This window comes from Caretta caretta, chromosome 9, assembly GCF_965140235.1.
Source record: "Caretta caretta isolate rCarCar2 chromosome 9, rCarCar1.hap1, whole genome shotgun sequence".
NCBI classification, from domain to species: Eukaryota; Metazoa; Chordata; order Testudines; family Cheloniidae; genus Caretta; species Caretta caretta.
Window position 1 is genome coordinate 36,683,068 of NC_134214.1, and position 12,170 is coordinate 36,695,237.

The window sequence follows — 12,170 nt, forward strand, 5'->3', positions numbered from 1 at the left end:
TCCTTTTCTTTTTGCGGATACAGACTAACACGGCTTCTACTCTGATAAACGCATACTAGTCAGTCCCCATGCAGAGCTGTTCTCTACCTACTAGAGCAGGCATTCCTGGCCCTTATACTACAAGCTTGCATACTAGCGTGAAGGAGGCTGTGGGTGGATAGAGAGTAGAAGTAGTCATGGCACATGAACCTGAACCCCTATTACTGAAGGTTATTTCCCAAAAACTAGTTACTACTTTCTTTATTGTAGGAATATTTGAAGATGTACACATAACATAGCTGGCATTGACCAAGATGGGCATTAGGGCTACTAGCAGTTCATAGGTCAATCTTGCTCTTCTTCACCCACCGCATCTCCCCTCTGATTGACACCACTGGTACTTAAGAGCAATTCCAGTGGTCTCTTGTGTGAGCACAAGACCTTACATTTAGCAAAGCTGCTTTATTTCTACTATAGATGGGAGCAGAAATTAGAAGAGTTGCACAGGGGGATTCTGCACACCTGTTTGTCGCAGAGAGGGGTGAGCAGTGAGTTTCATCGAAGACCCTCTGCGCCGCAAACCTGCAGGTGGAGAACCTCAGTCTGTGGTGTCTACGGGCCCGGAGAGACTCCTGACAGGCTCTTTACAGCAGCTGGGGTTGCTAAGGAACCCCTTCCCCCGAATCCCACCACTGCTCCCCCCTCTTCCAGGCCAGCCACGGGACCCTCTCTGCATTTGCCCCCCCGCGCCTCACTCAGCCAATCAGCGGCCACCTTTGCCCCAGCGCGCTTTCTCTTCCTGCCTTTCCCTCTCCCACCCGCCCCTTTGCAGCCAGTGACAGCTCGGAGCGAAGTCTCGCGAGATCTAGACATCAGAGCCCCCACCCCGTCGCCCGCCCTGCTCCTCCCCGCGCCCCTCCTGCCGCCGCGGCCGGATCTGTCTCAGGGGTGGGGGGGCGCTTGGCCCTGCGCACTGAGCGATGTTTGTCCGCCATCGCGGCGGACGAGGGTGAAGGAAACGCCGCCGCCGCCTCTGAAGACAGGGGCCTGCGCCGCCGCCGCCCAGAACCCCCCGTAGCCGCCTCCCTCCTCCCCGCCCCGCAGCCCCCGGGGGCCGCCGCCCGGAGTGAAGGTCGCCAGGGGCTCCTGCCCGGGGTCTCCCCGCAGCCTCCCCTCACCCCGCAGGAGGCTCCGCTCGAGCCGGGTCCGAAGATGTCGAACCTGAGCAAGGGGACGGGCAGCCGGAAGGACACCAAGATGCGGATCCGGGCTTTCCCCGTGAGTACCCGGCTACCGGTTCCGCGCCAGGCCCCGGCCTCCGCCCGGCCGCAGGCCCCGCAGCCGCCCGGTGTGTCACCCTGCTCCTCGCGGGGGGCGGGCTGGGGGCGAGGGGGAGAAACTCCGGGGACCGGGGGGAGGGCAGGGGAAAGGAGTTGGGGGGCTGGGGAGCCGGGGGGAGGAGGAGGATGACACGCTCTGTGCCCCCATCTGTTATCAGCACAATGAAACCTGTCACCGCGGCCAGGCGGGGGAGGAAGGACCGGGACTGGGGGGGCGGCGGCCCTGGCACTTATTCGGGTCCGGGACCGGCACTGGGGGGCAGTGGCGGCATTGGTACTGCGCCCGGCACTGGTGGGTGGCTCAGTCCCGCTCACTGAGGACTGGGACCGGGACTGAGGGGTGAGGTGGCAGCATGGGCATTTACTGGGGGAAAAAGGGGAGGCGGCATGAGCATTTACTGAGGGGTGTGGAGGGCCAGCACAGGCACTGGGGGCTGGGACTTGGACTGGTGGAAGGAGGGTGGTATGGGCACTTACTGGGGACGGCACCAGGACGGGGGTGGCTGCATGGGCATTGACTGGAGTTGTGGCTGGTGGTACTGGTGCTCAGTGGGCTGGCGGTGGCGCAGGCACTCACTGGGGGCTGGAACTGGGGGAGGGGTGGCAGTGCAGGCACTCACTGGAGCTTGGGGGGGGGGGACGCACTTTACAGAAACTGGGGATTGGGAGTTGGGGGAGAGCAGCACAGGCATTTACAGGGGATTGGGATTGGAAGAGTGGGTATTACAGACAGTTGAGGGGGACCCCTCCCATCCCATCCCATCCCAGCAAGAAGCATTCAGAGGAACCGGCACCTGTGGCGGTTCTTCCCTTTTCATAACCTATGCAAATATGTTATGAAAATATGTTTAATGCAGTTTCCAATGAAAGACTCTCAGACAAGGAATCAGAAGTTATAGATGCACATTAAAAAAAAAATAAGGAGTCTTATAAATCCATCTCTGAGCTAGTTTTCCTGCAACTTCATGTTGCAGGGATTTTAGGTCAGATGGTAAAATGTCAGGTGACATGAAGAGTTGGTAGCAACATAGCATCTGTGTAACTTTCATAGGATTGTTTCATATATCCAGCTGTGAGATTGCCAGCCACATTAGTTACTCAGTGAATGGGCCTAGTTATTACCTTGTACTGCCATAAATCTGTGTTGGTGCTTAAACAGTTTTTTCAGTTGAAGGTTAGAGCAAATGAATGCGAAGACTGCTGTTAATGGTTTCTAGCATTACAAGAAATACGAAAACTTCAGTCGTCCTTCGTGATTTCCTGTAAGTGTATGTGTGCACACACACACACGTTAAAAAGGAGACGCTCTGTTGAGTCACTGGCTTTTAGTGTTTATCGTAACTTTTTGATGTTACACCTGATGCAGGTAGCCAGTGGCAAACAATTTAAATGTGTTGCCTTCACATATAAACTGGACATACCTGTTCACATCAGTTTACCAGTATGTAATATGGCAGAGGATTTGCTAAGCCAAAATTCTTGCCAATGAAGTTGAGGATTTTAGGACTTCTTTAAATTGCTGGAAGTTATCTTTAGGACTCTGATTCAACTGGACAGCTTCCCCCTTAAACTCTACTTCTAATCAGCAATAATTCTTTATGTTGAACAGTGAATGTCAAAGAAAGCAGCACTGTGTACTGTGTATTAAAAGACTAGAATGTTTTAAGTGATCTATGGCTAGTGATCTCCAAAGAAATTATTTATTTTTAATACACTCTTATTCAACGCATAAACCTCATATTATTAGAACTTTTGGAGTAATAGAAAAATAATAGATTGCCTGAAACAGCCTTAGACAACTTGTATATCATAGAGGGATGATCATAAAAATTAAGAATGACAAAAATTCTTAATGACAAAAATTGTGCATCTATTTTACAGCAAACTACTCTTGTACAATAAAAGTTTTAAATTTGGCTAATAGGATCCATGCATAGAATCTCTTTATGTATGTAGATGAGGGTATACTAACTAGGGCAAATTCAGTGATTAGAATAAACATTATTTTGCACTTTATTTTTTGACAGTTCTTATAACCGAGCACATGAAATGCTGTTCGTGGGTGAAAAATGTTCACCCGGAGCCCTGCTCTCATAAATGCTGAGAATGCTTGATATTTTTTTACCCATCAAACTGCTTCTTGTTAGCGTTGTTTTAATTTTTCCTTTTGAGTTGTTTAAAGAACGGATTACAGTTATTTCACAAAAGTTACCTAATTATCTTCCTTAAAAATTAACACATTATTTAAGTATATATTGACATCAAGGCCTCCAAACTCCAAAGTAGAAGCTGATATCTGTGGGTAGTATTTTTCAAGTTTTGCTATTTAAAATACATTTCCTTTTTTGCAACCAAACCCAGTCAAAAGTTCACAAAGGATTTCTAACTGAAAAAAGAACATGGAAGTGAATGACAGCTTTTAAGAGTTTACTATCATGTGAGTAATTATAAGAGAGAAAAGTTATCTCACACTCCAAAAACTATAATCCCAGTTCTGTAAAGATGTAGGCACGTGTGTAATTTGCTCAGTTGACTTCAGTGGACTCATCATGTAAATGAAGTTACATGTGTTTGCAAGACTGGGACCTGTGTTTAGTATTTACATTCATATCTGGTTACTGTTCTTTCTTTTCACCTCCAATTCCGATGCATCGTTTTTAGCTTTGAATTGTTAATGTTGCCAGTGTTACGCCATTTCTCTGCTCTCTGGTAGTTTGTCGTATATCTTCAGCAGTCTTACATCTCCATTTCCTTTATTTTGTTTCAGTTTTTCATTTGGGAATAAATATTTACTATTTCATTATCTGGAAAAGGTAACCTTGTTGGACAAGTAAGGTTCCTGAAATCTAGCAACGTCATGGTTACTCCCTAATGATGGCCATGGCCCTTCATATTCTGTACTTACCTATAACATTTTAAGCATTTCTTTCCTATAATAAACATGGGTGAATAATAATGGAAAGGTGTACAATAATTTTCTTTTCAAATTTTTATGCTTTTGCTGTTTCTTCATGTATGAATTAAAAATAGCATAAGTGTAAACTCAGTGTTAAAAACTGTTGCTCAGTCACAAATGCTCTATCTAAGAATCGTTATTTTATTGCAAAATTATTTTCTTCCCAGTTTTTTTAGTTTTCTGGTAATTAAGGAGTGTAAATTAAGGTGGCAAATGCTCCTCCATAGAAATGTCATTCAGTATTAACCTGCTGCTGGTATACAGAATCTCACTGACTCTGCTCTTCCTTCCCTCAAGGGCAGTGGCAGAGGGCATGTTTTTGCAATTAAAAACTTGCAACCAGCCTATGCCAGCTCACTAGTGCTCATGGGACTTGGGCTAAGGGGCTGTTTAATTGTGGTGTAGACTTTTGGGCTTGGCCGGAGCCTGGGCTTTAGGACCCTGTGAAGCAGGAGGGTCCCAGAGCCCAGGCTGCAACCTGAACCTTACACCACAGTTAAACAGTCCCTATGTTTGCACTGCAGTTAGACACTCATGACTGACCTGTGCCAGCTGACGGCTCCCAAGGCTTGGCTAAAGGGCTGTTTAATTGTGGTGTAGATAGGCTCAGGCTGCAGTCTGAGCTCTGGGACCCTCCCACCTCACAGGATGCTAGCTCTCCAGCCCAAGACCAAATGTCTACACCCCAGTTAAAAAGCCCCTAAACCCCGAGATCCTGAGTCAGCTGGCACAGGCCAGCCGGTGGTGTCTAATTGCAGGATAGACAGAGGCTTAGAGTACTTAGGAATCTAGAGACTGAAGTGGGCTGTTCAGTAGTCAGAAGCAGTCAATGACTAGAATTCCCTGAGCAGTAAACCGCCCTTCCTATTCACAGTAGAAACAAATAAATTTGTGTGACCAGTTTAACTCTAACATATCAAAACAGGTGTTTATGCAACATTGTCTTATTAAATGCACATTAAAGCATATGGGTATTTTGAGTGTGGCTAGATTGTGGGATTAGGCCATAAAACAAACACAAAAAACAGATGGTATAGGGTTTTTTTTTTAATTTTACCTTTTGAAATTAAATCTAGAAAGAGTAATGGAAATAACTTTTTATTATCTTGTTACTAAAGTTCTGTGTGTTTGCATTAAGCATACAATGGTTACTTAAGGCTGTGCAATAAAATAATCTTGTGTATGAACTTTCAGGAGTTCAGAGCCTGTACAATAATGCAATTTTCAAAAATATAACAGGATAGTCTTAACACTTAAAATATGTACTCATACACACACCTCTGTCAGCATCAATAATTCAGCTATAAAAATTTGGAGATGAAACTTGGCATAGGGTTGAAACTCTGCAAGTTTTTTCAACAAATCTCTCTTTAATTGGTTGGCTATGTGTTACACAGAAGCCAGAAAAACTTAGTGTGCAATGGATGCTCAAGTCAGTTTGATTTGACATGTTAAATGTGGCAAGTGATTAATTCATATTATGTTGTATATTGATAATAAAGAATGTCTGTACATTAGCTATATTTTGTAAACGTTCACATTTGAGGGACTAAAACAGTGCCTTGCAGAGTACTAAGTCTGCCGCACAAAACACACATTGAAGTTCTAGTCATGTTCCCAAAATATGGGGAAGGAGTTATATTTTTTGCTCTCTTTTATCCTCTTGTTAAAGTACTCTAGCATTCTTATGTTGCTTTTCTCTACTCAAGTCACAATGGGCCTGTTGTTGCTGGTTAAAGGACTACTTAAAAAGCTCTCAAACAACATTATAACAAATATAATTTTTAACATGATTTAGTTGACCTGTGTGGATGGAGCAAAAGCATGCTAGTTCTGTCTTTAAAACTTTGTTAGAGGTGAGTCAATGCAGGCCTGACTTTACTGCAGCTGCATTTGAACTGTTTTGTTATGACTTTTGACCAGTGAACATAAAGGCCATGAGTGCATACTGAAGTGTCAGAGTATAGTGAAAAGACAAAATAGCCTTAATATATCCAATTCTACACGTTTCTTGTGAAAATACATACTACGTGAGAATTGGGCTAACAGGAAGTGTTTTATAAAATTACACAAATAACATTACTTTAAGAGCTATTAGATGGACTCTCACCAAGGATTCTTATTACTTTTATCACAAGAAATTAACTGTTGTCTACAAGAAATTGGTTGGTTAGATCAGTCTGACTTGAAGTGAGTTATTGATTTGTTTATGCATCATACTTTGTTAATGCTTTTGACCATCTTAATTTCCTGTAGAGCTCTCTTTCGTATTTTTGGATAATCCTACAAAATATTTTTCTGCCAGCCCTCGGAACATAACCAACTGTTCCTGTCCGCTGTTGTTGCAACAATAGATACAGGGCTACTTAAAGAGTTTTAGAGAGCGTTAGAGAGATCCCATACATGTGTGTTATGTAAAATGAGAGTCTGTTTAAATATACCCCAAACCGTAAACTGATGCATTTAATATGGAATGGATAGGATAGTTATGCTCCACTTTGCCCAGCCTTCTTTTGCATAAGTGTCGCTTGGATGCTTGTTCTTTTCAACCCCAGTGATCAGCTTACATTAGTTTTACGTTTTCCAAACTATTGATTCAGAGCAAAGAGATAGTGGCTTAATTTTCGTATTTAAAAAATAAAGAAGGCTGAGAGTCTCATTGACACTCCTACATTCTCCAAATCAGAGTGGCTGGTACCTGTGGCATTTGCATGGCTGAAAGAAAACTCTGCTTCTGGGAACATTAGCTTCTTTTATGGCTTGTTTTGACCTGGGGGGGGGAGGAGGGACAGGATAGGGGGGACATGCTGTACCTTGAAGTGAAATTAAAATTTACATTAGATATCCATAATGCATGGATCCGTCCAAGCATTAAAGAAGTTGCTTTAACATCTGTAGATTCACATGAATGAGTCTGAGCTGAGATTTCAGAAAGAACCTGGATAATTTGTTGATGTAGACTAAAACTGTGAGTATTCAGGTGGCAGAAGCTGTTACATTTAGGGCATTCTACACATGTACCGCTGCAGCTCATCTCCCATCGGCATAATAAAACCACCCCCACGAGCAGCAGTAGCTATATTAGCGGGAGAAGCTCTCCCGCTGCCATAGTGCTGTCCACGCTCGCACTTATGTTGGTGTAATTTACGTAGCTCAGAGGGGTGGTTTATTCATATCCCAGAGCGACATAAATTATGTCGACATAAGCTGTAGCTTGGGGAGGGGAGGGGGAGATTGATCTAAGATACGCAACTTCAGCTATGAGTATAGCATAGCTGAAGTTGACGTGTCTTGGATCGACTTAGAATCACTTACTTGGCGTCCTCGTGGCGCGGGATCAATGGCCGCTGCTCCCCCGTCGACTCCGCCTCTCGCCGTGGTGGAGTTCCAGAGTCGACGGCAGAGCGATTGGGGATCGATTTATCGTGTCTGCAGTAGATGCGATAAATCGATCCCCAATAGATCGATCACTATCCGGCGGGTAGTGTAGTCATGGCCTTAGACTCATAGTACGTGTTCTCTGTGGTGTGCGTTTTGGGATGGGGTGTGGGGCGAAAGGGAAAATGGTTTGTCACACATTTGTTCAGCTCCAAATAAATGAATTAATATAAACATAATGACTGATACTATTCACTTCAGACCATATAGTTAAATAAACATATCACATCCATCTGTTTGTGAGTGTATGCTGTATTTCACATGCACAAGCCATATTTTTATAAAAGCAAATGAGCTTTTGGCCCGTAATAAAATATGTAGTAATAAGTTGGATATTCATCAGTTAAGTTTCACTGTAACACATTTAGGGCTTTGAAATAAAAAAGACAAAGCTGCAACATTATTTACCTTGTTGAAAGGAAATGGGCATTGTTTTGGAAAATTCCCATTTAACAGTGGTATACATTCTTTAATGTGAAAATGCTCTTAAATTTTACCTAATCATGAACATTGAAAGAGCATCACTGGATTTAATTAATATTTCAGATTAAATGGTGGCATGAGTTGAAGAGGTTGGACTCTGAAAACTAGCCATCTGTTCATTTTCACCATGTTTTAGGTGTTTGAGTTGATAAAGGTGTGCTAATACTAATTTTAGGAGAAGTTTTACAAGAAATTTGTATGGTTTTTTGTGTGTGTTTTTTCCTAATTCTATGACCATACTATGTCTAGCTGTCGTGTCATCAGATCTTTCAAGATAGGCAGGGACAAGTCTATTCAGCCCTTATATGGAAGAGTTTCAAGGCGATTCCCAAGTCTTCTTGGTGTTAGTTATTTAGCAGCACTTCTCTCTGCAGGCCTGGTCTTGATAGGTATTGGGTACCCCTGATTCCAGCTAAGTTGGTACTGAATTAAATACCTCAGCATGGTGTTGGTAAGCACCTTGCTGCTGGAGGTTACTACCATCCTTTAAATGAGATGGAAAAACAAAAGATCTTGGCCATTTGTGATTGATAAAAATTCTTTGGCAGTCTTTGCAAGAGAAGGAGACAACAGTAGTAGTCAGGCCAAATTCTAATTTAGGTGATTAAATTTTTTCTGCTTTTTTCAGTGGATTTGTTGGTATTTGTTTTCTGCTAAACTGTTGTGTAGTTTAACTGCTGTTAAGCATTGACCCCCTTTTGTCCTATGTGTATCTGCATCAATGGTGGGTGAATGAGTTAAATGAGAATTGCTTTACAACTTACGCAGGATGGAAGATGCTTTTTATTGTAAGACCTTTTAGATGAAGGTTGCGTAAATTATTGGGGTCTCTGAAAAAATACTGTTTCACTTTTGTGTTGTGTTTCATTTGTTAATTGCTTCCTTCATATGATGCAGCCTGGAACATTTGTAATAATGTTCTATAGGAGTGTGAGTGCAGGTTCTTGATTTAAATGTAAAATAAAATTTTTGCAGTTTTCTAATTAGTGGACTTCTCCATCTATGCTCCCTCAAAAGAAAGCAGGTGGTTTTTAGTAGTTTAAAGTTCTATTTTGATTGTGAGACATAAATTTTTAAATTAAGCTACAGGTAGTAGTGTTAGGACTACCTTTACTTTTTTGAGTTTTCAGGATACAGAAAATAAAGAGCTCCTTAAAACTGTTGTTTGGGCCTCACTTCCATGTGTTAGCAGATTGTTAGTGACAGTCTTGTCTTCCTGATCTCTGTTTTTGGAAAAACATGAAAAGGATCTACAAATAGATGTCATTTTTGCCGCAATTTGAAAATGTCCGGAGGAGGACCAAAACCTAAGCTCTATATATAACTATTAAGGACAACTATTGCAAAACTATATCAATAGTACCTCACTATATTTAAGTTAAAAAGGAGTCATAAATGCTGAAGAGAATTTGGAGAAATAGAGACCTTCTGTACATGTGGCAGGGATGCTCTAAGATAATAGATTTTTGGAGGAAAATAACAAATAGAATTTTCAAAATAACTGAAGTTAGCCAATCCACCTAACCCATAATGGTTCTGTTTTAGGTTACAGACCAAAGAAGGTTATTGATTTGGGGATTGCTCTCATGGTTATGGGATATTGACTCAATGACTGCTGTAAGTGAAGTGTGTTAGCTTCTTTTTGGAAAAAGACTGATCCTCCCAGAATTAGTGGAATGTGGAGAAACAAGGTATGGGAAAGCTGTCATTTTTTTCTATTGCAATGCTTTATGTGAGGATGAAGTAGATTTCATAATTTATAATTACTCTTTTTGGAGTTTAATCAAAATAAATATTCAGGTAATGATATGAAGATGACAGGTTTCAGAGTAACAGCCGTGTTAGTCTGTATTCGCAAAAAGAAAAGGAGTACTTGTGGCACCTTAGAGACTGACCAATTTATTTGAGCATGAGCTTTCGTGAGCTACAGCTCACTTCATCGGATGCATACCGTGGAAACTGCAGAAGACATTATATACACACAGAGACCATGAAACAATACCTCCTCCCACCCCACTGTCCTGCTGGTAATAGCTTATCTAAAGTGATCATCAAGTTGGGCCATTTCCAGCACAAATCCAGGTTTTCTCACCCCCCCCCCACCCCCATACACACACAACTCACTCTCCTGCTGGTAATAGCTCATCCAAAGTGACCACTCTCCTTACAATGTGCATGGTAATCAAGGTGGGCCATTTCCAGCACAAATCCAGGCTTTCTCACCCCCCCCCCCCCTTTCCTGGGGGAACACACACACAAACTCACTCTCCTGCTGGCAATAGCTCATCCAAACTGACCACTCTCCAAGTTTAAATCCAAGTTTAACCAGAACGTCTGGGGTGGGGGGTAGAAAAAACAAGGGGAAATAGGCTACCTTGCATAATGACTTAGCCACTCCCAGTCTCTATTTAAGCCTAAATTAAAAGTATCCAATTTGCAAATGAATTCCAATTCAGCAGTTTCTCGCTGGAGTCTGGATTTGAAGTTTTTTTTTTGTAAGATAGCGACCTTCATGTCTGTGATGGCGTGACCAGAGAGATTGAAGTGTTCTCCGACTGGAATATGAATGTTATAATTCTTGACATCTGATTTGTGTCCATTTATTCTTTTACGTAGAGACTGTCCAGTTTGACCAATGTAAATGGCAGAGGGGCATTGCTGGCACATGATGGCATATATCACATTGGTGGATGTGCAGGTGAATGAGCCTCTGACAGTGTGGCTGATGTCATTAGGCTCTGTGATGGTGTCCCCTGAATAGATATGTGGGCACAGTTGGCAATGGGCTTTGTTGCAAGGATAGGTTCCTGGGTTAGTGGTTCTGTTGTGTGGTATGTGGTTGTTGGTGAGTATTTGCTTCAGGTTGGGGGGCTGTCTTTAGGCAAGGACTGGCCTGTCTCCCAAGATTTGTGAGAGTGTTGGGTCATCCTTCAGGATAGGTTGTAGATCCTTAATAATGCGTTGGAGGGGTTTTAGTTGGGGCTGAAGGTGACGGCTAGTGGCGTTCTGTTATTTTCTTTGTTAGGTCTGTCCTGTAGCAGGTGACTTTTGGGAACTCTTCTGGCTCTATCAGTCTGTTTCTTCACTTCCGCAGGTGAGTATTGTAGTTGTAAGAAAGCTTGATGGAGATCTTGTAGGTGTTTGTCTCTGTCTGAGGGGTTGGAGCAAATGCGGTTGTATCACAGAGCTTGGCTGTAGAGGATGGATCGTGTGGTGTGGTCAGGGTGAAAGCTGGAAGCATGTAGATAGGAATAGCGGTCAGTAGGTTTCCGGTATAGGGTGGTGTTTATGTGACCATTGCTTATTAGCACTGTAGTGTCCAGGAAGTGGATCTCTTGTGTGAACTGGACCAGGCTGAGGTTGATGTTGGGATGGAAATTGTTGAAATCATGGTGGAATTCCTCAAGGGCTTCTTTTCCATGGGTCCAGATGATGAAGATGTCATCAATATAACGCAAGTAGAGTAGGGGCTTTAGGGGACGAGAGTTGAGAAAGCGTTGTTCTAAATCAGCCATAAAAATGTTGGCATACTGTGGGGCCATGCGGGTACCCATAGCAGTGCCACTGATCTGAAGGTATACATTGTCCCCAAATGTAAAATAGTTATGGGTAAGGACAAAGTCACAAAGTTCAGCCACCAGGTTAGCCGTGACATTATCGGGGATAGTGTTCTTGACGGCTTGTAGTCCATTTTTGTGTGGAATGTTGGTGTAGAGGGCTTCTACATCCATAGTGGCCAGGATGGTGTTATCAGGAAGATCACCGATGGATTGAAGTTTCCTCAGGAAGTCAGTGGTGTCTCGAAGGTAGCTGGGAGTGCTGTTAGCGTAGGGCCTGAGGAGGGAGTCTACATAGCCAGACAATCCTGCTGTCAGGGTGCCAATGCCTGAGATGATGGGGCGCCCAGGATTATGGATCTTGGGTAGTAGGTAGAATATCCCAGGTCAGGGTTCCAGGGGTGTGTCTGTGCGGAT

At 43.2% G+C, this 12,170-nt stretch overlaps 1 protein-coding gene across 1 annotated transcript in view; it reads left to right on the forward strand.

Annotated features, from left to right (window-relative positions):
• Nucleotides 1-878: 878 nt before the first annotated feature.
• Nucleotides 879-12,170, forward strand: part of CUL3 (cullin 3) — a 101,947-nt gene continuing 90,655 nt past the window's right edge. The window contains exon 1 of the mRNA XM_048863011.2: nucleotides 879-1,257. Coding sequence (XP_048718968.1) covers nucleotides 1,192-1,257 — 66 coding nt within the window. The 5' untranslated portion in view covers nucleotides 879-1,191. The remainder of the gene's footprint in view (nucleotides 1,258-12,170) is intronic.